This window comes from Scophthalmus maximus, chromosome 8 (genome assembly GCF_022379125.1).
Source record: "Scophthalmus maximus strain ysfricsl-2021 chromosome 8, ASM2237912v1, whole genome shotgun sequence".
NCBI classification, from domain to species: Eukaryota; Metazoa; Chordata; class Actinopteri; order Pleuronectiformes; family Scophthalmidae; genus Scophthalmus; species Scophthalmus maximus.
Window position 1 is genome coordinate 7,555,708 of NC_061522.1, and position 22,194 is coordinate 7,577,901.

General features: G+C 43.5%; 2 protein-coding genes across 2 annotated transcripts in view; one reads left to right on the plus strand and one right to left on the minus strand.

Moving 5' to 3' along the window:
- znf827 (zinc finger protein 827) overlaps positions 1-22,194 on the plus strand; it is a 61,361-nt gene that overhangs the window by 33,189 nt on the left and 5,978 nt on the right. Inside the window, exons 6-13 of the mRNA XM_035636205.2 lie at positions 5,683-5,925; positions 8,900-8,954; positions 9,286-9,386; positions 14,177-14,314; positions 15,692-15,863; positions 16,667-16,833; positions 19,875-20,084; positions 20,749-20,926. Coding sequence (XP_035492098.2) covers positions 5,683-5,925; positions 8,900-8,954; positions 9,286-9,386; positions 14,177-14,314; positions 15,692-15,863; positions 16,667-16,833; positions 19,875-20,084; positions 20,749-20,926 — 1,264 coding nt within the window. The remainder of the gene's footprint in view (positions 1-5,682; positions 5,926-8,899; positions 8,955-9,285; positions 9,387-14,176; positions 14,315-15,691; positions 15,864-16,666; positions 16,834-19,874; positions 20,085-20,748; positions 20,927-22,194) is intronic.
- Positions 16,673-22,194, minus strand: part of mmaa (metabolism of cobalamin associated A) — a 31,454-nt gene continuing 25,932 nt past the window's right edge. The window contains exon 7 of the mRNA XM_047333637.1: positions 16,673-16,783. Coding sequence (XP_047189593.1) covers positions 16,778-16,783 — 6 coding nt within the window. The 3' untranslated portion in view covers positions 16,673-16,777. The remainder of the gene's footprint in view (positions 16,784-22,194) is intronic.

Genomic DNA, 22,194 nt, shown 5'->3' on the forward strand with positions numbered 1-22,194 from the left:
ACAGTGGAAGGTTAGGAAAATAAGTCTGAGGTTCTTTGCCTTCCCGGGGAAAATACTAGCAAGCAAGTTTAGGGATGAACCAAAAAACTAAACAAAGAGAGCACTGAAATAATAATGAAAAATATATATTGCCTTTTAGTTTGTAATGAATGTAACTTATCTTTATCCTCACTTAAAAGGATCCACGCAGTATGGCTCGTCACGGCACACTGTCCAAGCAGTTCATCATTCTAATTCACAACACCGGTATTACTGTACAGTCTTACTTTACGTTAAGCTCCACACTGCTCTGACAGTGTCCTCACCGTGCCCCCTCTGAGTGGCCGCTCGCTGACCTCTCCTACTCCCACCCCTCCCTGCCTCCATATTCTGTCTCTGTGGCTCTTCATCACAGCCTATAGTTCTATTTACAGAAACGTAGAGCTGATCCCCTTTTCCCCCGTTTACTATATATGTTTGTTTAACGAGTGCCTTGTTTAGATATGAGAGATGAGCGACAGGATCACTGAGGCAGTCGCTTGCCGTCTTTCGTCCTGACCTTATATGATAAAGTTTTAGTAGCCTTGGATCTGCTCTGGCTTGTGCCAAATGCTTTTTGTTTAGGACTGCTTTATAAGGGCCATATCTGGCTCCTCATGGGCTGTTTATCAAGCGCGACGCTCTGAAGGCAGATGTAGCCGCAGTTTGCAACCGTTGGAAGGCTGAACTACTGAGAGCTAGCTGGTCGAGGATCAATTGTAGCAGCAGCTGTCTGTGAAGTCTGCAGGCAAGGCTGCTGTGGCTCCCACATGACATGCAGTCTCCACACTGCAGCCTTTGAAGCGCCTGAACTCTTCACCCCTGTCTGAGCAGGTCGACTAGAGAGCAGGAGAATAGAGAGATTGAGAGAGGGAGGGGGCTGCAGCGATAGAGAGATGTGGAATAACAGAGCAGGGAGAAGGGTAGACTAGGATAACGGGTGGGGGGAGAGGTGGAGAGGTTGTCATTTAGGCTCTAGCCATTCCTCATCCTTCTGTCCTCTCCCGGCTCATCTCTCTCATCCTGCTGTCTTCTTTCCTCTTTTGCCCTGGGGTGTTCTTTTCTGGCACCAATTTTTCCCCCCTCTCTTTACCCTTCTTCTCTGTCAGTTTCCCTCACTACCTGTCTGTAGTAGAAGTTTTTTGCTCCTCTGCTGTCGATGCATCAAAGCGGTGCAATAAATTGACTCTGCATGCATTAAATCACTAATGGTATGTGGCTTTTTGTGTGTGTAGTATAGTTGCAAATCAATCCTGGGTCTGTCCCTTCCTACATTATATTCCCAGCGAAACAGGCTGTCACGTCCGCACAGATTCAAGTGGACACCTGAGGTCAAAGTTGATCACTAAAAACAGAACATCGCACAAGCAGCAGTCACTTTCGTTCTGACTCAAAACTTGAGTAGTGCTGTGTCAGAGGGAACCACATGTGTAAAGTGCATTTTGAGTAATTTTGCATACAGCTTACATTCACACATACAGTATTGTAAATGAGTGCAACGTGGTTGCCATTACATTCCTACCTAATACTGCTCAAAGAAGCTTTCATTTGAAACTATTTACTGGTTTAGGGGTCAAATTTGGTCAAACGTTCTAATCCACTTAATCCCAAAAAGATCTAACATTTCCTTATTGCCGTTTGAGAAGCCCATTCTGTGCTTCTCAAGCGGGGTCCATATGTATTTTTTAAAACTAAAAGTTCACCCTTTTATTTAGCACACAAACGGCAGCCAGTAGAACAAAGATGTGTGCATGTGTATTTAATTGTTACACCTGCTCTTAAATTAACAGAAGGTTGAAGCAATCCACTGTTGAAACCGTTGGGGAAAAGAAGGAAAGCCCACAGGAGTTCTGCAGAATTGGCTTAGTTTTAAGAATTTGGATGTAGAACAATATACCACAGACAGTCAAAGGGAACTTTGTATTATTTTTTTCGGCACTGAAAACGACAATGACGTCGGTAAAATAATAATAAAGTTACATTGGACTATGTTGCCCCTGTCTAGTTCTAGAGGACAAACGATGAAGGGGACTTTTGTTGTCATTTGTCGTACGGTTAAAATTCTATTAAATCTAGGCTACATTGTGAAAAACACAATAAACTTCATTGTATTTAATGAAATGATACTATAGATGCCAGTGTCCCGGGTTTTTAATATTTCCCAAACATCGTTGTGGAAATAGCTCCCATTTGTACCACAACTACTGTTTTTTTTAAATCACAATACCAATTTTCATTTTTTAACTACAGTATAAATTAAAAAACACACACACACACACACACACACACACACACACACACACACACACACACACACACACACACACACACACACACACACACACACACACACACACACACACACTATTGTACACAGGCACAGCCACACATTCCCCCTGACCTGATTCTATGGCCTAATGGCAGCTGGTGCATCGTAGAAGAGACGTCTGCACTGGAGGGAAATGACACTATGGTGCATAGACCATTGAAGACTGTATATAAAAATGCTCGCGATCGGGAAGTGGGGCTCTGGTCTCAAGGTCCCGACGATACACCTGCCCTTCAATTGCAGGGCTTTCATGAATGTCGTCCATCTTTACATACAGTCATTGGCATATACACACTCACTCACTCTCCCACATGCAGACACACAAACAAGCTGGATTCAGACAGACTGAGGGCTGTTTTTTTATGGCTTTAGAACATTAGGTCATGATCTAACCCTTTTTTAATTTTGTGACGAGCAGACTTTTGATCCAGCCCTGCTGTGACGTGATACTTTTAATATGGTGTCGTGTGTATATGATTAAATACTTGTGACCTTTCCATAAGGGCTCTTTGAGATGTAAGCATGTCAATCCCAGAACTGGAAGCTCCAGTCCACGTAGTATCCTTCAGCGGTTGCATGTGTTCCTGTGTTTTTGCAGCTCAGCAGTCCACTCAGCCACCGTTTTTAGGGTGGTGATCCAGTGATCGAAGCTTGCTTGTCCCTTGGTTGACCCTCACAGCACAGTGCCCCCTACCCCTCCGCCCTCCTCTCTCTCCTCGTCTCCGCTGCCCCTCCATCAGCCTCTCCGAGGATACTCTTGGCCAACTCTGGCCACCTGATTAAGGGATTAGTGGGGCTGATGGTTGTCAGTGTCCCCACATGCTGGCTACTACCAACAAACCAGACACCTGGACCTAGGGGAGGAGGTTGGTGGGAGGGTGGGGGGGGGGGGGTTTACACTTTAATGCATCCACATAAACAGTATAGTCCACTCACTTTGAAGTACAACCTCTTGCATATTCACATGTGCACACATAGTTCTCCAAGTCCAGTCTTGGTGTTTCACATTAGCCTTCTTCAGCAGAGGAGGGGGAGAATGTGATGGGAGGGGTGGCAGGGTTACTGTCTTGTGCAGCCTCCCCCCCCCCCCCCCCCTTCCTCTCTCCCACTTCTCCAGCTCTTCTAACCTCCCCTCCTACTGCTCCCAGTGCCCTGCCAAATTCATATATCCCATAATCGTGCTGAGTCGCCGTGTCAGCAGCACTGTATCAACTGCACTGCTTTGTCTTGCTCCTGCTTGTCACCACAGAGACACTACCTCCTGCCATCACTCCAGTCAAAGATCAGCTACCTTGGATATATAGATGCCAAATTATGTCCCAGCCAAGGTTTTTTTTCCCCCAACCTCCAATCTGATTAATTTATTTTTCCCTCATCATATCGCTGCATCGTGCGCACTTACTGAAGCCCTAATTCTAATCTTCTTAATTTAGCCACGGAGACCATTAGAGAACCAATATCTGACAACTCAGTAGCTTTGCATTAAGAAAATATAGCCTGCGTCACAGTTTTCCTTTGAACTCTTCCTGGTATTTTTTCATGGCGGCCTTTAGGCGTGTGTTTAGTTTTCATAGAGAGAGAAGAGTGTTTGATTCTGAAGATCAGCTCAGGACATTCCTAACAGATGCAATCTCACTCTCAACTATTTTTAGCCTTTTGAATTTTGACAAGAAGTAAGTCAACAGTTGTTTTCCATCCATTTTTTATGTGCTGACAAAACCCACCTGGAATCCAACTCTTACATCCAACCCCTCCAGTTATCATAGAATAGATCAATGGCTGCATAGTCCACACGTAAAGTGTTTTAGTTAGCATCTTTGCTGTTTGCTCAAGTGAACTCCATGAGCTACTGGAGGCCGTCCCAAGCGACTCCGTGACCTCGCGGTGCCCTCATGCCCTAGTAATCACACAGCTAGATGCTAACCGGCTCAGCTCGGCTTTAGAGGCACTCATGTCTTGGCTGTTATTTGGATTTCACTTTTTTAAATATATATATATATATATATATATATATATATATATATTAATTCCATCCATGCAACATCTTTAAACATGTATACTGGATACCTAGTTTACATTTGGGTGAAAGTCAAAAAGTGTGTTTTTGCTTACGTATATCAATTATTGAAAAACACCAGTAGATTTTTTAAAATGTTCTTTTAGCCAACTCCCATCTCTTTCATCTCTGTCCGTCATGAAAGAGAAATCCACATCAAGGATGTAAGGATGGAGTGAGTCATACAGGTGCTATAGATAAGGTTTCGCTATCGTTACATAGCCAACGTTCACACTGACAGCTGTTGGCTCACTAGTCTACAAAACATGTGAGATCAGTATCAAACTTCATCCTTTGACTGGCCAGGAGCTGTGTCCGGCGGTGGAAAGCAACACTAGTTATTTTCTGTGCTTCTATTTCTACCACTTCTTATCTTCCTATGAAGTTAACATGCTCACCAATTAGCCCCCGCGAGTTTTGTCTTGTAATACCACTTTGCGATTCTGAGTCAGGCATGAAAGGATGAAGTCGTCGTGCTGCCCAGAGGGTGTTTTTTTTTTTTTTTTAAACCTCTTGTCTCGTAGACACAGCGGTGGTTTAAGCCCTTGGCAAGTGACCATTATCGCCACCCGGTCCCGGCAAGAAACCACGCTCGGCAGCAAAGCAAAGAATCAAAACAACATTTAACATCTAATTAAGCCTGCGCTTGTTATGCAGGTGCAGTGCAGTCGTCTGTCTTAAAACCATCCTTCCATCAGGGTCACATTGGGATGCTGAGATGAGATGAACCATAGGTTTATGATTCCAATCCCTGATGTCATTAATCTGAAAACAATTGAGTCAATTTAGCAAAAAATAAATCACAACACATTTATCACTTGTTTTAGGATTGCCATTTGCTGTCTGATCCTTTTCTGAGTATTTTACGTGGACATATGCTGCACAGTTTTTCTGACGTTCCAGAAGAATTGAGACTAATGTACACTTTCATCCCATAGAATACAAACAGTATTTTAAAGTTTTACCTCTTTGTTCATTCGTAAATTTGTCATACATGGTTTTTGTCCCTCCGTACAGGGGAAAACAAGGTGCAATGTAAAGCGCAGTACGAACACAGTTCAGTATTTTTCACAGACCACACAAGCTCAAGTAGAAATAGTGAACAAAAACTTTTTACGAAGGTGTCTATCACAATGCTGTTGCATTGCAATATTTGTTTAAGTTGTTTGTTTCTGGCTACTGTTCTTGTGAATTGCTTTAATCTGCTGTGATACTGTGTACTTGTTAAATCCCTGATCAGAGTCTAACTAGTGACCGTCTTCTTAATCACACTCTACAGAGAACAACAAAGATGCCCAGTACCAGAAGGTGAAAGTGAAGGCAGAGCCCATGGAGGTGGACCCGCCCCCCGCCGAACTCACCCCACCTGCCTCCCACCTGCTGGCCTTCAGCACTTTAGGGGCAAGTGAGAAGAGTGAGCCAATGAGTAACCTCCCCGAGACGTTGGCCCGTCCCCAGAAAGATCTCTTCTCCCAGGACATATCGGTCAAAATGGCCTCCGAGCTACTGTTCAAATTGTCAGGTATGTCCCTACAAGACGCGAATCCCTTTTAGGCACACGCTGTTCTACGAGCAACAGTAGATCCACACACACATTCCCGCACAATAACATGTCATCTTTTCCCTGCAGCGCCGCAGTGTAAACCTTGGACAATTTGTAATGCTCGACTATAAAACCTACATGTGTTTCCATTTCCGTCCTCTGGTGGTTCTGTAGTAAAGCCGAGGATATACGACATGTAATGACATCCTGCTTTTTACCTGTATGGCCATGAAAGTGAGATTGCAGCAGCAGACAGCTGTTTGTATTGCTAGATTAAGACAGAGCTTTGTGGAGCATCCATCGGCCCCAGGAGAAAATGCCCAGATACGTGTGTGTGAGGGGTCAGACTTGTAGTCCCTGGTTGCGACCTCAGCTCTATCCAGCCTCTGATTACTTTGCTTAAAATGCCACATAGAGGAACAAGCTAGTGTGAAATCTTCGCCTTTTTTTCCCCTTCTTGCTCTCGCACATATTCACAAATTCACACATTGACAGTCTTTCTTTCCCACACACTCTTACACACTCGCGCAAGGCCCCTTTGGGAGTGGTGTCTGCACAAATGCCCCCTCTCCCCTCCTCCCCCTCCTCCTCTCTCTCATTCTCTCTCTCTCTCTCTCTCCCTTGACTCGTTTTCAGACATGCCGGCTCAAGCACACTTGGCTGCACACGCCCCCACCCCCCTGCACTTCCCCTCCTTCCTCCCTTTACATTTCTCCCGTGCGGCATCTCCATGGCAACGTGGAAAGAGACCTCTGTCCTTGGCGAGCAGTGTGACGGAGTGGGGTGTTCAGGGTGGAGGGGGGCGGTTGGCGAGGGGCAGAGGATAAGAAGGGCAAAGAGGGCACTGGGGGTACACAACATGCCCAACCAGGGAGGCCAGGGGCACGGCCAGCCCGGCAACAGCGACGACTGCCCCGATAGAACTGGTTTTGAATGTGACTGGGATTAGAACAGAGTGGGCTGCTGTCACACAATGAGCAATCAATATGAATTACCCAGAGCAGTAGGACCTCAGAGACACATCAGTGGCAAGGTCGCTCTGAACACTGAGATGGTTGCAGCTTTGAAATTCACTTCATTACATCGCCTTGAAACTCAAACGTAGCTCCATTCTCAGGCGTTCTGTTTAGTGCTCTTTACAACTGAATACTGAAATCCAATGGGCCGCACAAACATTAGCTGGCCAAGTAGTAGTGGTAGCTTTTTGTACAGTTATCCCTTTACTAGCCACTTAGAAACCTCTTAAAATAATATTTTTTCAAGACTCTTGTTGTGAGCAACCAGAAATCGTCATCGTCTACCACAGATACACTGTTCCTGAGATGGAACGGCGCATTTGTATTATTATTATTTTTTTCCACATCACCTAGTAACATGTAACATGTCCGCGTGCAGGTCAGTTGGTCATCAATCATCATTGTTGTTGTGGCTACAGTAGTGTTTACAGCGGATAAGTAAGCCTCTGGCTGAGGGGGTTAAGGTTTCTGCCACATGCTCTAAGCAGTTGACCAATCACAAAAGAGTGGGGCGGCGGACCAATCGGAGTAAACAGACCTTTTTCTGGACGTGATCCAAGAGTTAAAATGGAGCATTTCAGACAGGAGGTAAAAAGGTGACAATGTATGATTTGAGACAAAAAAAATTGTATTTTGAACATTACCGCATGTGAAACTATTCTAATATACCCCAGATTAAAATTATGAACCAGTAAATGGCCAAAATATGGGCACTTTAATGTTTATTTGCTTGATTTACTGCTTCTTTTTATGGCGGAGGCACCCCGCCTAACCTGAAATAAAGAGTGCCTCCGCTAATGTCGGGACAAATTATAACATTTTTATGAAACGTTGTTAGGCATCGGGATGCATGCGATTCACCTCAGCAGGTGATTGATCGATCACACTCTTAAATTCACTTTATTGTAATTAATCTGAGCAGCGTGTGGCGATGTGTGGAAATCAGAATACCCTGCACATTTTTTACAAGTTGGGAAAAGTAGCAATAAACAGCACAGCCGGTTACAATCAGGCGCTGATGTGTAAGAAAAACTCTGCACTGAAGGTGAGATGCCAGGCAGTTAGTTTAATAATCACCACGAGGACACGTTTTCTATTTATTCTAAATTTTAAATATCACTTCTTGTTGACATTGCATCATGTTTGTTGATACAATTCTGCAGCTAATATAGAGACTAAAGTCAGTGGTGGTGGTGGTGTGTTAGATTCCTTAATATCGAAAGTTGCTTTTAATATTTTGTTCCCCCACTAACACCCAAGAGCATCGTCATACATAACCACACACGTGCCATCTGGGGAGTCTAATTCAGGTCTTAAAAAAGCGTGTTCGTATTCATATTTCGTAAGTGTTGTTGGACTAACTTCCCGGCCCGCTGGTCGGCAGACCCACCGGAGTGACTCCCACCACTCCAGATGGCAGGCGTACCCCTGCTGGCATGGCAGACCTGTGCTTTACTTAAAGAGAGTTTAACTTAAAGAGATGCAGCGATCAGGCACATATATGTGTACATCGTCTCGGTATCCATGTCAAACAATGGCCTATATATGCAGGAAAGTTTGAGGGGAACTTAACAACTGACTATGAACTTAAACGAGCTGCTCATATCTAGATTCATTTTCCCAACAGCTCACTTAGGACTTGAACATGAGAATTAATTCCCGAGTGTGGATATATTAGTTTGACAAAAGAAATCACTGTTCATTCTCGAGCTTTTTCTGAAGCACCCAACAACATCTTACTGTCTTACGCAGCAAATGGAGGCTTCTCGGTTGTCAAGGAGATGGTTGAGTTGTCATCATATGACTTCATGCATGATGACTATGTGTTCATGTATTGGGGGTATACGAATAAATGAATATAGTAAAATATATATTTCAAATTGCTATTGCATTGCCTGGCTGATGAGTTTTTCTTTTTTTTTTTTTTTCTTTTTCAGAAAAAGTCAGCAAAGCTAACAACCACAAAGACAGTAACATGGTGGGAATAAACAGGTGAGTTTGCATGTATTTGCCATGTAGCTGTGAAATGTCTGTCTTCTCAATTTTACTCACTTACATAATCATAACTCTATTTTTCAAATATAGCTGAACCGTCTGTTAGCTTCAGAGTGTGTGTGTGTGTGTGTGTGTGTGTGTGTGTGTGTGTGTGTGTGTGTGTGTGTGTGTGTGTGTGTGTGTGTGTGTGTGTGTGTGTGTGTGTGTGTGTGTGTGTGTGTGTGTGTGTGTGTGTGTGTGTGTGTGTGTGTGTGTGTGTGTGTGTGTGTGTGTGTGTGTGTGTGAACTGCATGTGCTGGTTTTTATTCCTCCTATCTCTGTGTTTCAGTCCGTTCCTGGATGAGTGCTTCAGACAATCACCCTTTAACTTGCGCTCCAAGAGCTCTTCCCCCGCAGAGGCCAGCTCCTCCACCAGGGCAGGATTCCATGGTAAGACACATGTACATGTAACAAACACACATGTAAAACACACACACATACAGAGAGAGAGAGAGAGAGAGAGAAGAAGGGAAACGTGATCCGAGTTGTAGTGTAGAGACATATCAATACGGCAAAAGGTGGACGGGCATTATTTTGCTGATTAATTGATTAACTGAATCCATTCAGTGTCTGTTAAATGAAAGTAATGTAATGTATTTGTGTGCTTAGGTCATTTGTCAAGCAAACATTTAGTTAAGCATTTAATTTCAATGTTAAATATTTATTTCGACATACAGAACTGTGTATAGGTTTTATCCACCAAAAGTAAAGTGAGGGTGCTGTCAAAATGAATACTTTATATATTTTTTTAATTAACATTATACTAAGTACAGTAAAAAGCCAGAGTCTAATCAGTATTTGGTGAGACCGACCTTTCGTTCAGCACCAGTTCCTCCACGTGCAGTATTTCATGGCACTTGAAGAACTTGTCTTTATATAAACCCAGACTGACTCCATGATGTTGGGATCAGGGCTACGTACCTACAATACAATAATTTGGGACCAATCAGATCCATCCCTGATGATATTGCATGATGAACAACAACTGAGACATTTAAATTTGTGCACATTCCTATATATATATATATATATATATATATATATATATATATATATATATATGACAACAGATTATCTATGTTAAAAGATTCTGGACTGTTTTTCATATCATAAAAGCAAGCTGACGACATCATCAAAACTATGAATGCCTTTTGTGATTTTCTTTTCACAAGTTGAAAGAAACATGAGGCAGTATAAAAAGACACATTTAAAAGAAAGATTTAAATAAGAGACTGAATGATTAATTGAGAAAAAAATCGTCAAACTAATCAATAATGAATTTAGATCACAATTAGGTGATGTTGTGTTACTGTTAGGATGTAATTAACTGCCAACCGTCAGCGTCGCCGCCTCATTCTTTCTTCAAAGACAAGGAGTAGACAAGTTTTTCTCTCTGTTGCCCGGAGAAATCACTGATTATGCAGAGATACTCATTATACACATACACACGTGCATGCATCTACAGACCCTCCTTGTACACACACTCACACCCACTCACACGGAGGCTTTGAACTGTAGCTGGGCGAACATCTACACATAAAGACAATGTTGTATATGGCTGCAACGAACCGCCTCCAACTTCACACGGTCTCACCCTCATCTCTGGGAAACCTGCTCTCCCGGTTTCATATTTTGAGCTCCATCCAGCCCATCTGCACTCTCACGCAGTTCCCCAACCTGAAGGCCTCTGCCCGGGGCATCCCCCCCGTCTCTCTCTCTCCCTGCCGTCCCAGAACTTCCTCCTTGTCCCTTTGGCAGTGAGAGATCCGGAGGTTAATTAGCTTGTGCCAGCTTTGCCTGTCCCTCTGCCAGTTAATGAAAATCTGATTGGCTTCTGGGTGTCAAGAGTGTCCTGAAAGTTAATTCACCCAGCCCACCTCCCTTTTCCCCTGTGTGTTTAAGCTGCGGTACCAGCCTCTGCTGCTTTTTTCTTTTGCTGTTGTACTGTTTTACTCTCGTCTCCACTATACTCGTGTATATGCACATCCGCCCCCCTTCTTTGTGTCCCTGTTGTTCTTTTTTTTTTTTTCCTTTTTTTTTTATTATCACCCCCATGTTTCAAATGTTGGTAAGCAGCATTTCTAATCGCGGCAGACTTTTAATTAGACTGATTTGATGTGCAATAGTCCACATCAGTTCATCCTGCACTGTCCTCATTTTGGACCCAGCGTCAAAAGGTTTAGCTAAATTTCTTTTTGACTTTAGTGTAAAAATAATTTGTGAGTAATGCCTTACAGATGACTGCTGTCTCTTGATTGTCCAGTACACAGGATTATTGATATTTAGATGCATGTAAATATGTATATTTGTAGAAGACTCCCCCCGCCCCCCCCCCCCCCCCCCCCCCCCCTTTCATTTTAAACCAAGTAAGGCTAGTAGTTTCACAGCAACAACTCTCTGCTGCTTTTCTCCTGCCAGTAACATAATTAGTGATGATCTTCAGAAATGTCTGAAGACAGAAACATTTTCCTCGTTGTGACTAATGGAGCATGAGCCCAATAACTAGTATATTGAGATAACATTGAAAAGTGTGAGCATGTCCCTTTAAGGGAGAGAGGGAAAAGTGAGTAGGAGTTTGCCATCTTCTCTCTCCAGCCCGGCGTTTAGCACAATCCTTCATTTCTTGTTTGTGTCCCTCTCTCTCCAGCTCTAATGGCACTAATTAAACCATTAACCACTTCGAGGCCCACACCACGCCCTAATTGGCTTAATCATCAGTGTGTTTGCCGGGTCGTGGCCTTGAGTCCCGGCTGTTCGGCTCCTCATCACCTTCTGTGACCAGGGCCGTCCCTTAGTCTCTCATATGAGTCAGGGCAAGTTAATGCTTTTATGGCTTATTCTGAGAATCCGAGACCTTCTTATACGGCTTGGATTCTCAGAATGAGCCGCGCAAGGACAATGGCTATGGAGAAAAAACAGTGCGAGGAGCCGGTCAGACATCTGGGCCACTGTCACGTGAGAGGCAGATTCCTGCTAATGCAGCAGGTCAGGGAGTTCATGACCCGCAGGGTTACCGAGGTCGCAGCAACTCAAGTTTATTGACATGTCTCATGTTGTTACACCTCTGACGGCCGTGTGGAGCCACAAACATGCAAACTGCCTTTTGCTGATTACTTATTTAGTTTAGAGGCACGCGCTGATTTACACTGGCCTATTTGCATGCCTTTACCATCTCACACACACACACACACACACACACACACACACACACACACACACACACACACACACACACACACACACACACACACACACACACACACACACACACACACACACACATGCCCTCACTCACCCCTGTTACAGTGGCAGGCCACTGCTCCTCTGTATCTGAATGGTTAGAACTAGGATTGCAACTTACAATTATTTCCAATTATTTCCAGTATTGATTAATCTGCCAATTAGTTGCTTTGTGCATAAAGCATCAGAAAACGTAGAAAGAATCTCAGTTGACACAGTGATATATAACAGATGCAGGAACATTCTTACATTTGGAGAATCTCTGACCAGTGAATCTACAACATTTTTGCTTGGTAATTGATCTGATTATAATACAAAAACAAAAAAGTTGATTTATTTTCTGTCAAATGATTGATCGACTGATCATTTCAGCCCCAGTTGTTGGAATTGATCTCCGACAGCCGGCTCCGCTCATTTAAGATTTCTCTGGTCCGTTTCTCATGTCTTGGAAAATTCAATTCCTTAGAACAACATTCTGAAAAATACCAGCTAATTATTACTAATTCAAATGAGGTTCGAACTATTATTTTAGGGCACTCAACTGTTCTATTTGTAGTTTCTCTATATAATAATATGAAATTACATTTTCCTATAGTCACATGGTTTATATTGTCATATTGCACAGCCCTACCTTACCTAAATGACAAAATAAAATACCTACTGTATACGTCGTCCACATGCATCCTTCCCTTTTGTGTCACTCTTTCCTGGCATGAATAAAATACTTTCACTATGTTTATTTATTATCATCTTGTAGCCACCTTTTGACAAAAAGAGTTTCATCAATAATTCTGCTTTGTGCTTTAATCAACCCCCAGCTGCTGTATTTTGCTTTGACATTTCCAAAAATATAAAGGCAGAACTGTCAAACGTGTGTGATCTATCGACAAAGATTTAAAACAGCCTTTCCATCCTTTAATAAAAATCTCAGTGACTGACGGAGGCTTTTTCCTGTTTTTTAACGCCTTGCATCTGCAAACCAGGGTCAGTCTGTGTAGCATGTTCTCTGAACAGTATGGACAATCTGAACAAGCTGTATAGCACAATGATAAATGTACTTGCGAATTACTATCCGCTCTATTCATATGTTCAATTCAAAGCAGAAACTTCCATTCTTCGAAGCATTTGAAAATACACTCTCTCTTTGACTATAGGATGGTGAAGGGAAGGATGTGATATACGATAAAGAGAGCTAAAGTGGTGTGTACATATGCTGCAGGCTTTAGAGCAGAGGTGTAGAACCTCTGGCCTCCGGGGTCATATGTGTCGCCCGAGAGACAATTCATGAATACAGAAAAAGCACCTCGTGACAGAGATTACATATTTGAAAGCAATGAAAGAAAATAACAGACTAACACGTCCTTCAGGGGGAATTTAACGTCTCATCGCTGACGAGCATCATGCTGAAAGAAAAGCAGAATGCAGAGTGTGGTGCTTTCCAGGAGAAATGAACAACACCATTATTTTTGGTTGTCAAAAGACAAGACGGTGAGTCTAGTCTGCTCAAACTGGCCAATCTCCAGCTTCATCATTACTGGAAACATGATAAACTTCAGGGTCCAACAAGCAGCTTTTACAACACCACATTCAGACAGAGACGGTGCTTCGCTATATGCTCATGCTGTAAGTCTTTGTGCTGAGCTAACTGCCGGCGCAATGTAGCGGCATATTTAACGCACAGATATCACAATGTGATTCATCTTCTTATCTAAAAACCCAGAGAGCTGATCATATTGAATTGCTCCTTTTTATATTCCACAACATGAAAGGAGAAAACAAGACTTTAAGATTGTGTCGCTCAAGCTGTTTAACTGATGATGAATCTCATTAAAGATGGATGAAATGGGGGGTGGGGGGTGTTATTGTGGCCTAGTTGTTAAGATGCATACATACATACATACATATACTGTGATCACAGTGTGTGTGTGTGCGTGTTACAGACTCAGAAAAGGACGATGGGGAGCCAGGGAACGGGATCGCCCAGTGGAGACTAAATGAACAGCTCTTTCCCTGTCCGGTCTGTGGCAAGGTGTTCGGTAGACAGCAGACTCTTTCTAGACATCTGTCTCTACACACAGGTAAATAACACACACACACACACACACACACATAGACTGTGAGCGTATGTGCACATTACCGGCACACACACACAAAGCTTGTGCATTTGCATTTCTTTGTGAAGGCATCAATGTTAGTTGTTGTGTTTGTGCTGCCCACTGTAAGTAAAAAAGGGTTGACTAGACTAGATTACCCTTACTTTAAAGTGATTACTACCATGATTAGTCTCACTGGGAAAACTGCCCTTCTAATTACACAGCTAGAAGGATTCCTCATAGAACACACACACACACACACACACACACACACACACACACACACACACACGGGGAAGACTCCTGCAGGAGGAAGCTGTAAACTCTCCAGAGTCCTGATTACACTGCATTTTCAAACTTATGCCTTCTTTGCTCCCAATTGATCCATTCTACCCCATAACTGTCTTCTCTAATCCCTCTCTCGGCCCTTATTAGTAAAAAAAAAAGAAAAAAAAAAGAAGAAATTAATGAATACAATTTTATCTTAGGCAAATTAATGATGGATTAGAAATTAATGCAGCCTACTTGGGATAAGCAGACCAAATCATGAAGTGCACAAATGGAGACTCGTGTATAAAATGCCCCCACACAATTGGACATGCTCTCACATTTTGCATGCGCACACACTACACACGCACACACCATCTGAGAGTGTTGGCTGTGAACAGCTTGGCCACACCACAGAGAGCAGAAGCAGGGGCATATGTCAGTGTGATGGTCTTTTTGGTTTCCCCGGCGACATAAAGGTTGCCTGGCTCCATGTCCTTGGGGCAAATTGTGTGTGTGTGTGTGTGTGTGTGTGTGTGTGTGTGTGTGTGTGTGTGTGTGTGTGTGTGTGTGTGTGTGTGTGTGTGTGTGTGTGTGTGTGTGTGTGTGTGTGTGTGTGTGTGTGTGTGTGTGTGTGTGTGTGTGTGTGTGTGTGTGTGTGTGTGTGTGTGTGTGTGTGTGTGTGTGTGTTTTGCAGACTCAACAACCAATCCTCCAAATCACGAAAATAGAAATATAGCCACCAAGTTTGAAGTTGAGCAAATGAGCGACAGACGGATAGACAGGAAGTCCGACAGGGATTTCTAGATTTATTTGTGGTATCATGCTCGAAATTATGTCCATACACGTCTCAATTATTGGCAGCTTGTGACATCCAGACAGTACCACCCAGGAAAGTTGATTTTGTCGTCCTCTGCTTCAGATCAGCGTTGCAGCTGGTGTCAGGCGAAGGTGAGGCAGGGTTAGGCATTTAGTAATTAGGTTAAGACTTGCTTTCAAGGCCCGGTGGCTGAGGGCGACTTAATGAAATATCATCTGAGGTGATGTTTACAGTAACCCCGGATCGTGTATCTGTGTGTGTGTATTGTGTTGCAGAGGAGAGGAAGTACAAGTGTCACCTGTGTCCTTACGCAGCCAAGTGCAGGGCTAACCTCAATCAGCACCTGACCATCCACTCCGTCAAGCTGGTCAACACGGACGCTGAGCAGATAGTCAACGCTGTTACAGCCGACTCTGCCGAGCGCAAGAACTGCCCCTACTACTACAGGTAGTAATAACAGCACCAAACAACTCACTAACCTCTCAACTGTCTCAGGCCAGCACAGGAGGTTACGAACGGAGCCCGATCACAGCATCTTTGGATCGATCTGTATCTGCTGCGAAATCCTTAAATAATTCTTGATGAACTTTTTTTCCTCAACTGCTCTATTCTGTTCCGATAAATCTGTTTTCTATTTTTGTCAGTCAGTTATTTGGCCACAAAGGAATAGATGAACATTTTTGGGAAATGTGCTTATTTGCATTCTTGCCTAGAGTTGGATGACAAAATCAGTATCACACGTCATCTGTTCATTCAGTTGGGAGACTGTTGGCTCGGCGCAGCACAACTACTGAAAGTGAGAGGAACAGTTATTCTGGCTCAGTTGGAAGTTGTTTTTTTTTTCTTTTTTAAGTAAAGAAATCTGCCTACAAGCACCTCTAAATCTCACAAATTTAACATTATATCTTGTTTGAGTAAAAACAAAGTCTCCACTGCAAACACAAGCTTCCTGGACGACGAGGGCGGTAGCAAGCTTCTTTTTTTCTTGAAAAAAAAAAAAGGCAAATAAGTGTATTCCCCAAAAATGTGCTTTTGCTTTAATACATTTATGTAGCTGATGATTTGAAAATAGTCACATCTCACAACCTGCACTGAACTGTGCAGGTATCAAATGAAAAGACACTGCTCCACTCTGAGCCATGTCATAATTAATGCACACATAATATAACACTAAAGCTGACTGCCCCCCACCCTACCCCCCCTTTTATTCTCACCATCCTCCTTCCTTTTGCTCTCGGTCTTCTGTCCAGCTGCCATGTGTGTGGTTTCCAGACGGAGCTGAACGCCCAGTTCGTCAGCCACATGTCGCTCCATGTGGACAAGGAGCAGTGGATGTTCTCTCTCTGCTGCAGCGTCTGCGACTACGTCTGCATGGAGGAGAACGACATGAAGAATCACATAAGTACTGGACACGCAGGTACACCTTCCCCACCGGTATCTGAGCGACGGCTTCAATGATCCATCCTGTCGATATGCGTCGGTGCAATGAAGATCGAAACTAACATTTTAAATTATTCTATTCAATTAGCTATAACGTAACAATTTCCATTCACAATTTCCTCAATTGCCATGGGGACATCTTAAGTTTTATAATGATTTACTATTATAGTACAACATTACTATTACATATCACAAAGAACACATCCTGACTACTGAGAAGCTGACACTATAACATGTTTGGCTTTACAATATCTTAAATGATAAATTAACAAAATACCCTTTTCTGTTAGTTAATCAACCGCTCATTGTATCTGTCATTTAATGTCGCGAATTGTACTAAAGTAGATAATGATTCAATCCCTCGAAAGATGATTTATTTTGAGTTAAACTGCTCTCACATGGTGGAGTAGGTGGTAGCTCACACATTGTGGCCCTTGTTCACAGCTCAGAATAGAAATGCGGTGTGTTATTTGGACAGTGACACATTTTTCCATTGTTTGAGCTCAGTGCTCCGTCATTTAAACAACGATGGAGGTGAAAGAGCTGGCTCTCAGCCTTAAGGGTTTTTATAGCTTTTTTGGTTTAACTTTCAAAAAGCACAGAGAGGGGGAAAGCCTTTCCACATATTTTTATATTAATTGTATTTTCATTTTAGTTCATATGAGGTGAAAGAACATTTTTTGAAAAATGTCCATTACAGATTTTTAGAGGCCAAGTTCACACGTGTTATATGGCATATGGCAGCTCCTAAAAAATGAAAGACCTTAAAAAATATTGAATTGTCCCAAACTAGGATCGCGTGGGTCTTAAATCTTTTACCACCAAAGGTCACATGTCAAAGGAAATTGTCTCTACTCTGCCAGACTGAAGAAGAAATATTAGTTACCAATATGCAATGCGTCATTAGTTTTTTGTTACTAGTTAAGTGTATGCATTGAAATAATGCCTTTCCAAACTGCTAGCTAGTTTATGAACATGGGGAAATGCACGTTTACAAGTAATTTCTTTTCTTGCTTAACAATGATAATAACAATTAACAGCATCATTTTCCGCCTTAAACGACTCGAGTTTCACAGAACCAACACGACAAAAAAATATGTCACTGTCCAAAAACGTAATCTAAAAGGAGCTCTTGGAGTCATGACATAACAATATAACAGTAATTTACACCTCGTAAAACGCACAGTCCAGTACCAGTTCAGAGGACACGGAGAGAGACGCAGTAGAATTGGGTTTCAACAAACAAGCCGCCGCCTCCTCCAGTCGACCGTCTTTGGACTTTTAGAGCCGCTGGTCTGAAACTCTGGTGGTCGATATGAGTGTTTTTGTCTAAACAGCTTTGTCCAGTTTATTGCTGACCATTTGTTCTTTCACTGTTCCTCACCGTGTGTGTGTGTGCTTGCGTCTTGTGTGGGTGGGTGGGTGGGATTGTCCGGCCCAGACAGCTGAGGGGTCTTTCAGAGGCCACAGTGGCCTTGTTTATCTGAGAAGGTTGGCCCTTATCGTGCCTGAGGGGAAACAAAATCAATAGGCCTTGGGTCCTTTGGAGACGATCTGGGTTTACGATGCCACTGTGGCCATCTTTTAAGTTTCTCGGCCAGGCTTGGCATTTATCTCAGTCTTGCACACAAGATGGACACAACTGACCAAACACACAAATGTGCAATAGCGTCGCTCGTAGTCACCTTAAACTTTACAAACGCACGTCCTATTTCCTGTATGTTGGGATTTCGCCATGGTCCAGCCCTGTTTGTTTAAGTGTCTATAAACCTAAGAGGGGTCAGGTGGACACAGCAACACTTGGAGGAAACAACTCTGACGGATTGTAAAAGCCTAGTTATCTGGTCAACTGTGTGGACACGCCCAGGCAGGAGACGGCTGAGCTCAGCGGGTGCTGCAGTTCAAGCGAACCCCCTGCGGAGCGTGGACTGGAGGGTTGCCTGGGTGCCCTTCTCAGTAGGGGGAAGAAGGTGGTGAATTATGTGACAGTATTCCTTGATATCTGGCCCTGAATTCTCTAGGGGGGGCAGACACTTTGCTCCTTTATTTTCATCCCTATATCATGAATGCTGCCGTGCAGTCTAGGCAAGTTAAAATAGAAAATGAAATATTTTTTAGTGAAGGTATGTTTCAAGGTCGAGGCCCACTGGCTCAGAGCAGCCTCCTTTTTTTCTCTCCTTGCTTACATTCTGTGGCATTAACCTTTTAGATATAGTAAGAAAAGGCAAGTAGATGCTAAATACTGCAGCAGTGGAGATAAAAGCTCCCAAGCTGGTTCAACACTGTATTCAGACTGCAGCGAAGCAGATTGGCCCTGGTATATTTAGATGTGATTGAAGGCAGTAAATCATGTCTTCTTCTACTGTATGATTCCTTGTATGAGGAATCATGTGCACAGCATGCGTGCATTCCTGTGTGTGTGTGTGTGTGTGTGTGTGTGTGTGTGTGTGTGTGTGTGTGTGTGTGTGTGTGTGTGTGTGTGTGTGTGTGTGTGTGTGTGTGTGTGTGTGTGTGTGTGTGTGTGTGTGTGTGTGTGTGTGTGTGTGTGTGTGTTTTTTAAAAAAGATAGGTCACCCATTTCAGGATGCGTGCAGCCTTTTTCTCCCTCCTTTCACTCCCTTCTGAGTGAATGCCCTTTGTTGAGCTGTGCCCTGAGATGCTCCCGCCATCTTAGCTCCTTCGGCCATGACCCGCACTCCTCACCCCTCTCCCCCCCCTCCCCATCTAATTCCCTCTCTTCCCAGTGAATTGCAGTCTTAGAGAAGGGGATCAATAAAAGCACACTGCATCTTGATTGGACTGGCAGCAGGGCCTTAGACGGAGCACATGACTCTTGAGGCTGCCTGCTTGTATTCTGATGGTGTGAATGTCAAACTATGTGATGCACATCACGATGAGGGTCTTAAAACAGTTTCTGCAGGTTTTTAAATAAGTATCTATTCCCGGGGTTTTGGAATTAATTTAGTTTTTCGATTATAATAATAAAGATTTCTTTCTTTCTGTCCTTTTTGTGGCCAGGTCTGAACTCAAGGAGTCCCCTCAGCGAGACCAAGAGCACCTCCTCGTCCCTCTCGGCCCTCAGCGATTCACTCAACAGCTCGGAGGGAGGAGACCTCGCCCACGCTAACGAAGAACTCAAGAGCCTGCTCGCCCCGCCCTCCTCTGCAGGCAGCCAGTCCAGCTCCGGAAGCCACTCGGGATCAGGAACTGAGGACAAGTCGGACAAAGGCACGGAACCAGCCAGAAACGTTCAAAGAATTTAAAGCCCCCGAAAACATAGATTCAAACTCTACAACATACTCGGCCTATCCTCTTCATCAGGACTATGTCATTGTGGTTTGATCATGATTTGATGAACAGTTACAACGCTCATCAGATTCTAACTAAAAATGTTTATACTTGCAGTAGCATCCCATTTTCCCAACTGGCCCTGCCACCATTATGAACCAGACTCTCACCCCCATGCGAAATAAGTTCATATTTTCGCAAATTTGGCAGAAAATCAGTTCCCCATTCCTCATAAGAAGAAGCTGTTTTCAGTTTCCAGGGTCTCAATACTAAATTCTTTCCCCTTGGTCAGAAAAGATGCTCAAACTGACTGACAATACAAAGATGGGCGTCAAGCAAGAACACAAATGAGGCCTAATCCAGGCTGTGCTGATTTATTTTTTCTTGCGTCATTAAGAAATGCAAAGGGGAACTCCACCAAATTGACACATGAAGATCTAATTACTTGTCACAATCCGGATGATGCCATATTGGTTATCTGGGGTTGCACATACAGAATTCAATAACAGTATAACTAGATTCTGACGAACAAAAATACCAAATTTAAATTCCTTTAAAAAAGAAAAAACTCGGTCTAAACCCTCCCTCTCTCCGCTCTCACCAGGCTTCGAGTGTGTCTTCTGCAACTTTGTGTGCAAGACGCGCAGCATGTACGAGCGCCACCTCCAGATCCACCTCATCACGCGGATGTTTGAGTGCGACGTCTGCCACAAGTTCCTCAAGACGCCTGAGCAGCTGCTGGAGCACAAGAAGTGCCACACCGTCCCCTCCGGAGGGCTCAAGTAAGGAAAGCAAGTACAGACAGAGGTTCCTAACTCCGCCCATCCTCCCCCCCCCCTCACCCTTCACCTGTTCAACTCAAAAACACACATACAGTTTATACACATTCATAGAGCGATGCTAGGGGTGTGTTAGTCCCAGAAAATTGAGTTTGGCTTCATTTAGCTAAAAGTAAAAAGAAATGATAATAATAAGGCATCTCACAAGGGTTTGAGTTATTCTCGTAAACGCATAAATCTGGCTTAGATCATCATGGTTCTTTTTAATTAGAGCCATACAAATGACACTGGTAAACTTTCATTAATAAGACAGAAACACGGATACACGGCCTATTTGAAGATTATCTCTCACTGTGTCCTGAATCAGTTAACCTCACTTTAATGTTCATTATCTGCCGCCAGCAAAACGAAATGATACGAGCTGTAGTTTTGCGCTTGCAGTCTCTCTGGTCTCTCTTGGCAAGCAGAACTTATTAGGCAGTAGTCTGTGGGTCTGCAGTGGCTCTTCTGAACATAAGGGAGAGAGGAGAGGAGATGGAAATTGGCTTCCCCCTCAGGGTCTGTTGTCCCACTGCCCACAGCTAACGGCCGTGCCAACGAAAAGATATCTGATGAAACCTTCATTCCAGAAAGTCACTTTTTATCCCCCAGTACAGATACCCTGTACACTTTAATGTGTGTTCAATAAATATCTGCGAGCACACCCCAAGAAAATAATCACTTGGAAGCGAAAACACACAGTCCATAAGCTCAGATCCTTTACATTTGTAGCATCGCAGACTGGACACAGACGCAAGTCGATCCAAATGTATATACACAACAAAACGTATGCTGTCGAGCCCACGCGTTCACACGTCTAATGGGCAGCGTGCATCCTTTGAAATGGCCAAACCTAACTCACAGGACAGTTTTCATCCTGATCACTGCAAATGCAATTATATTAACAAATACGCATGCATATTAAATCTCAACTTATCCTATGAAGGCAGTCTTATTTTTCTAATATTGCCTGTTATCGTAGCTGTAGTCTCCTCACATGCTTCCCTCTCCATCCTCCAGTCCCACAGGAGCCTTTGTTGTACTGTGACACATGTATGTCCCATTTCAGGCCTGTCGAGCGAACGTGAAGCCTCATCTGTTGACCTCAACACACATGACACACACACACACCGATTCATGTTTTTTAGCCGAATCGCAACAATGTATCCGCACACACATTCGGGGTTCGGGGCTGAGGGATGAAAATGCTTTTAGTGCATGAAAACATTTCC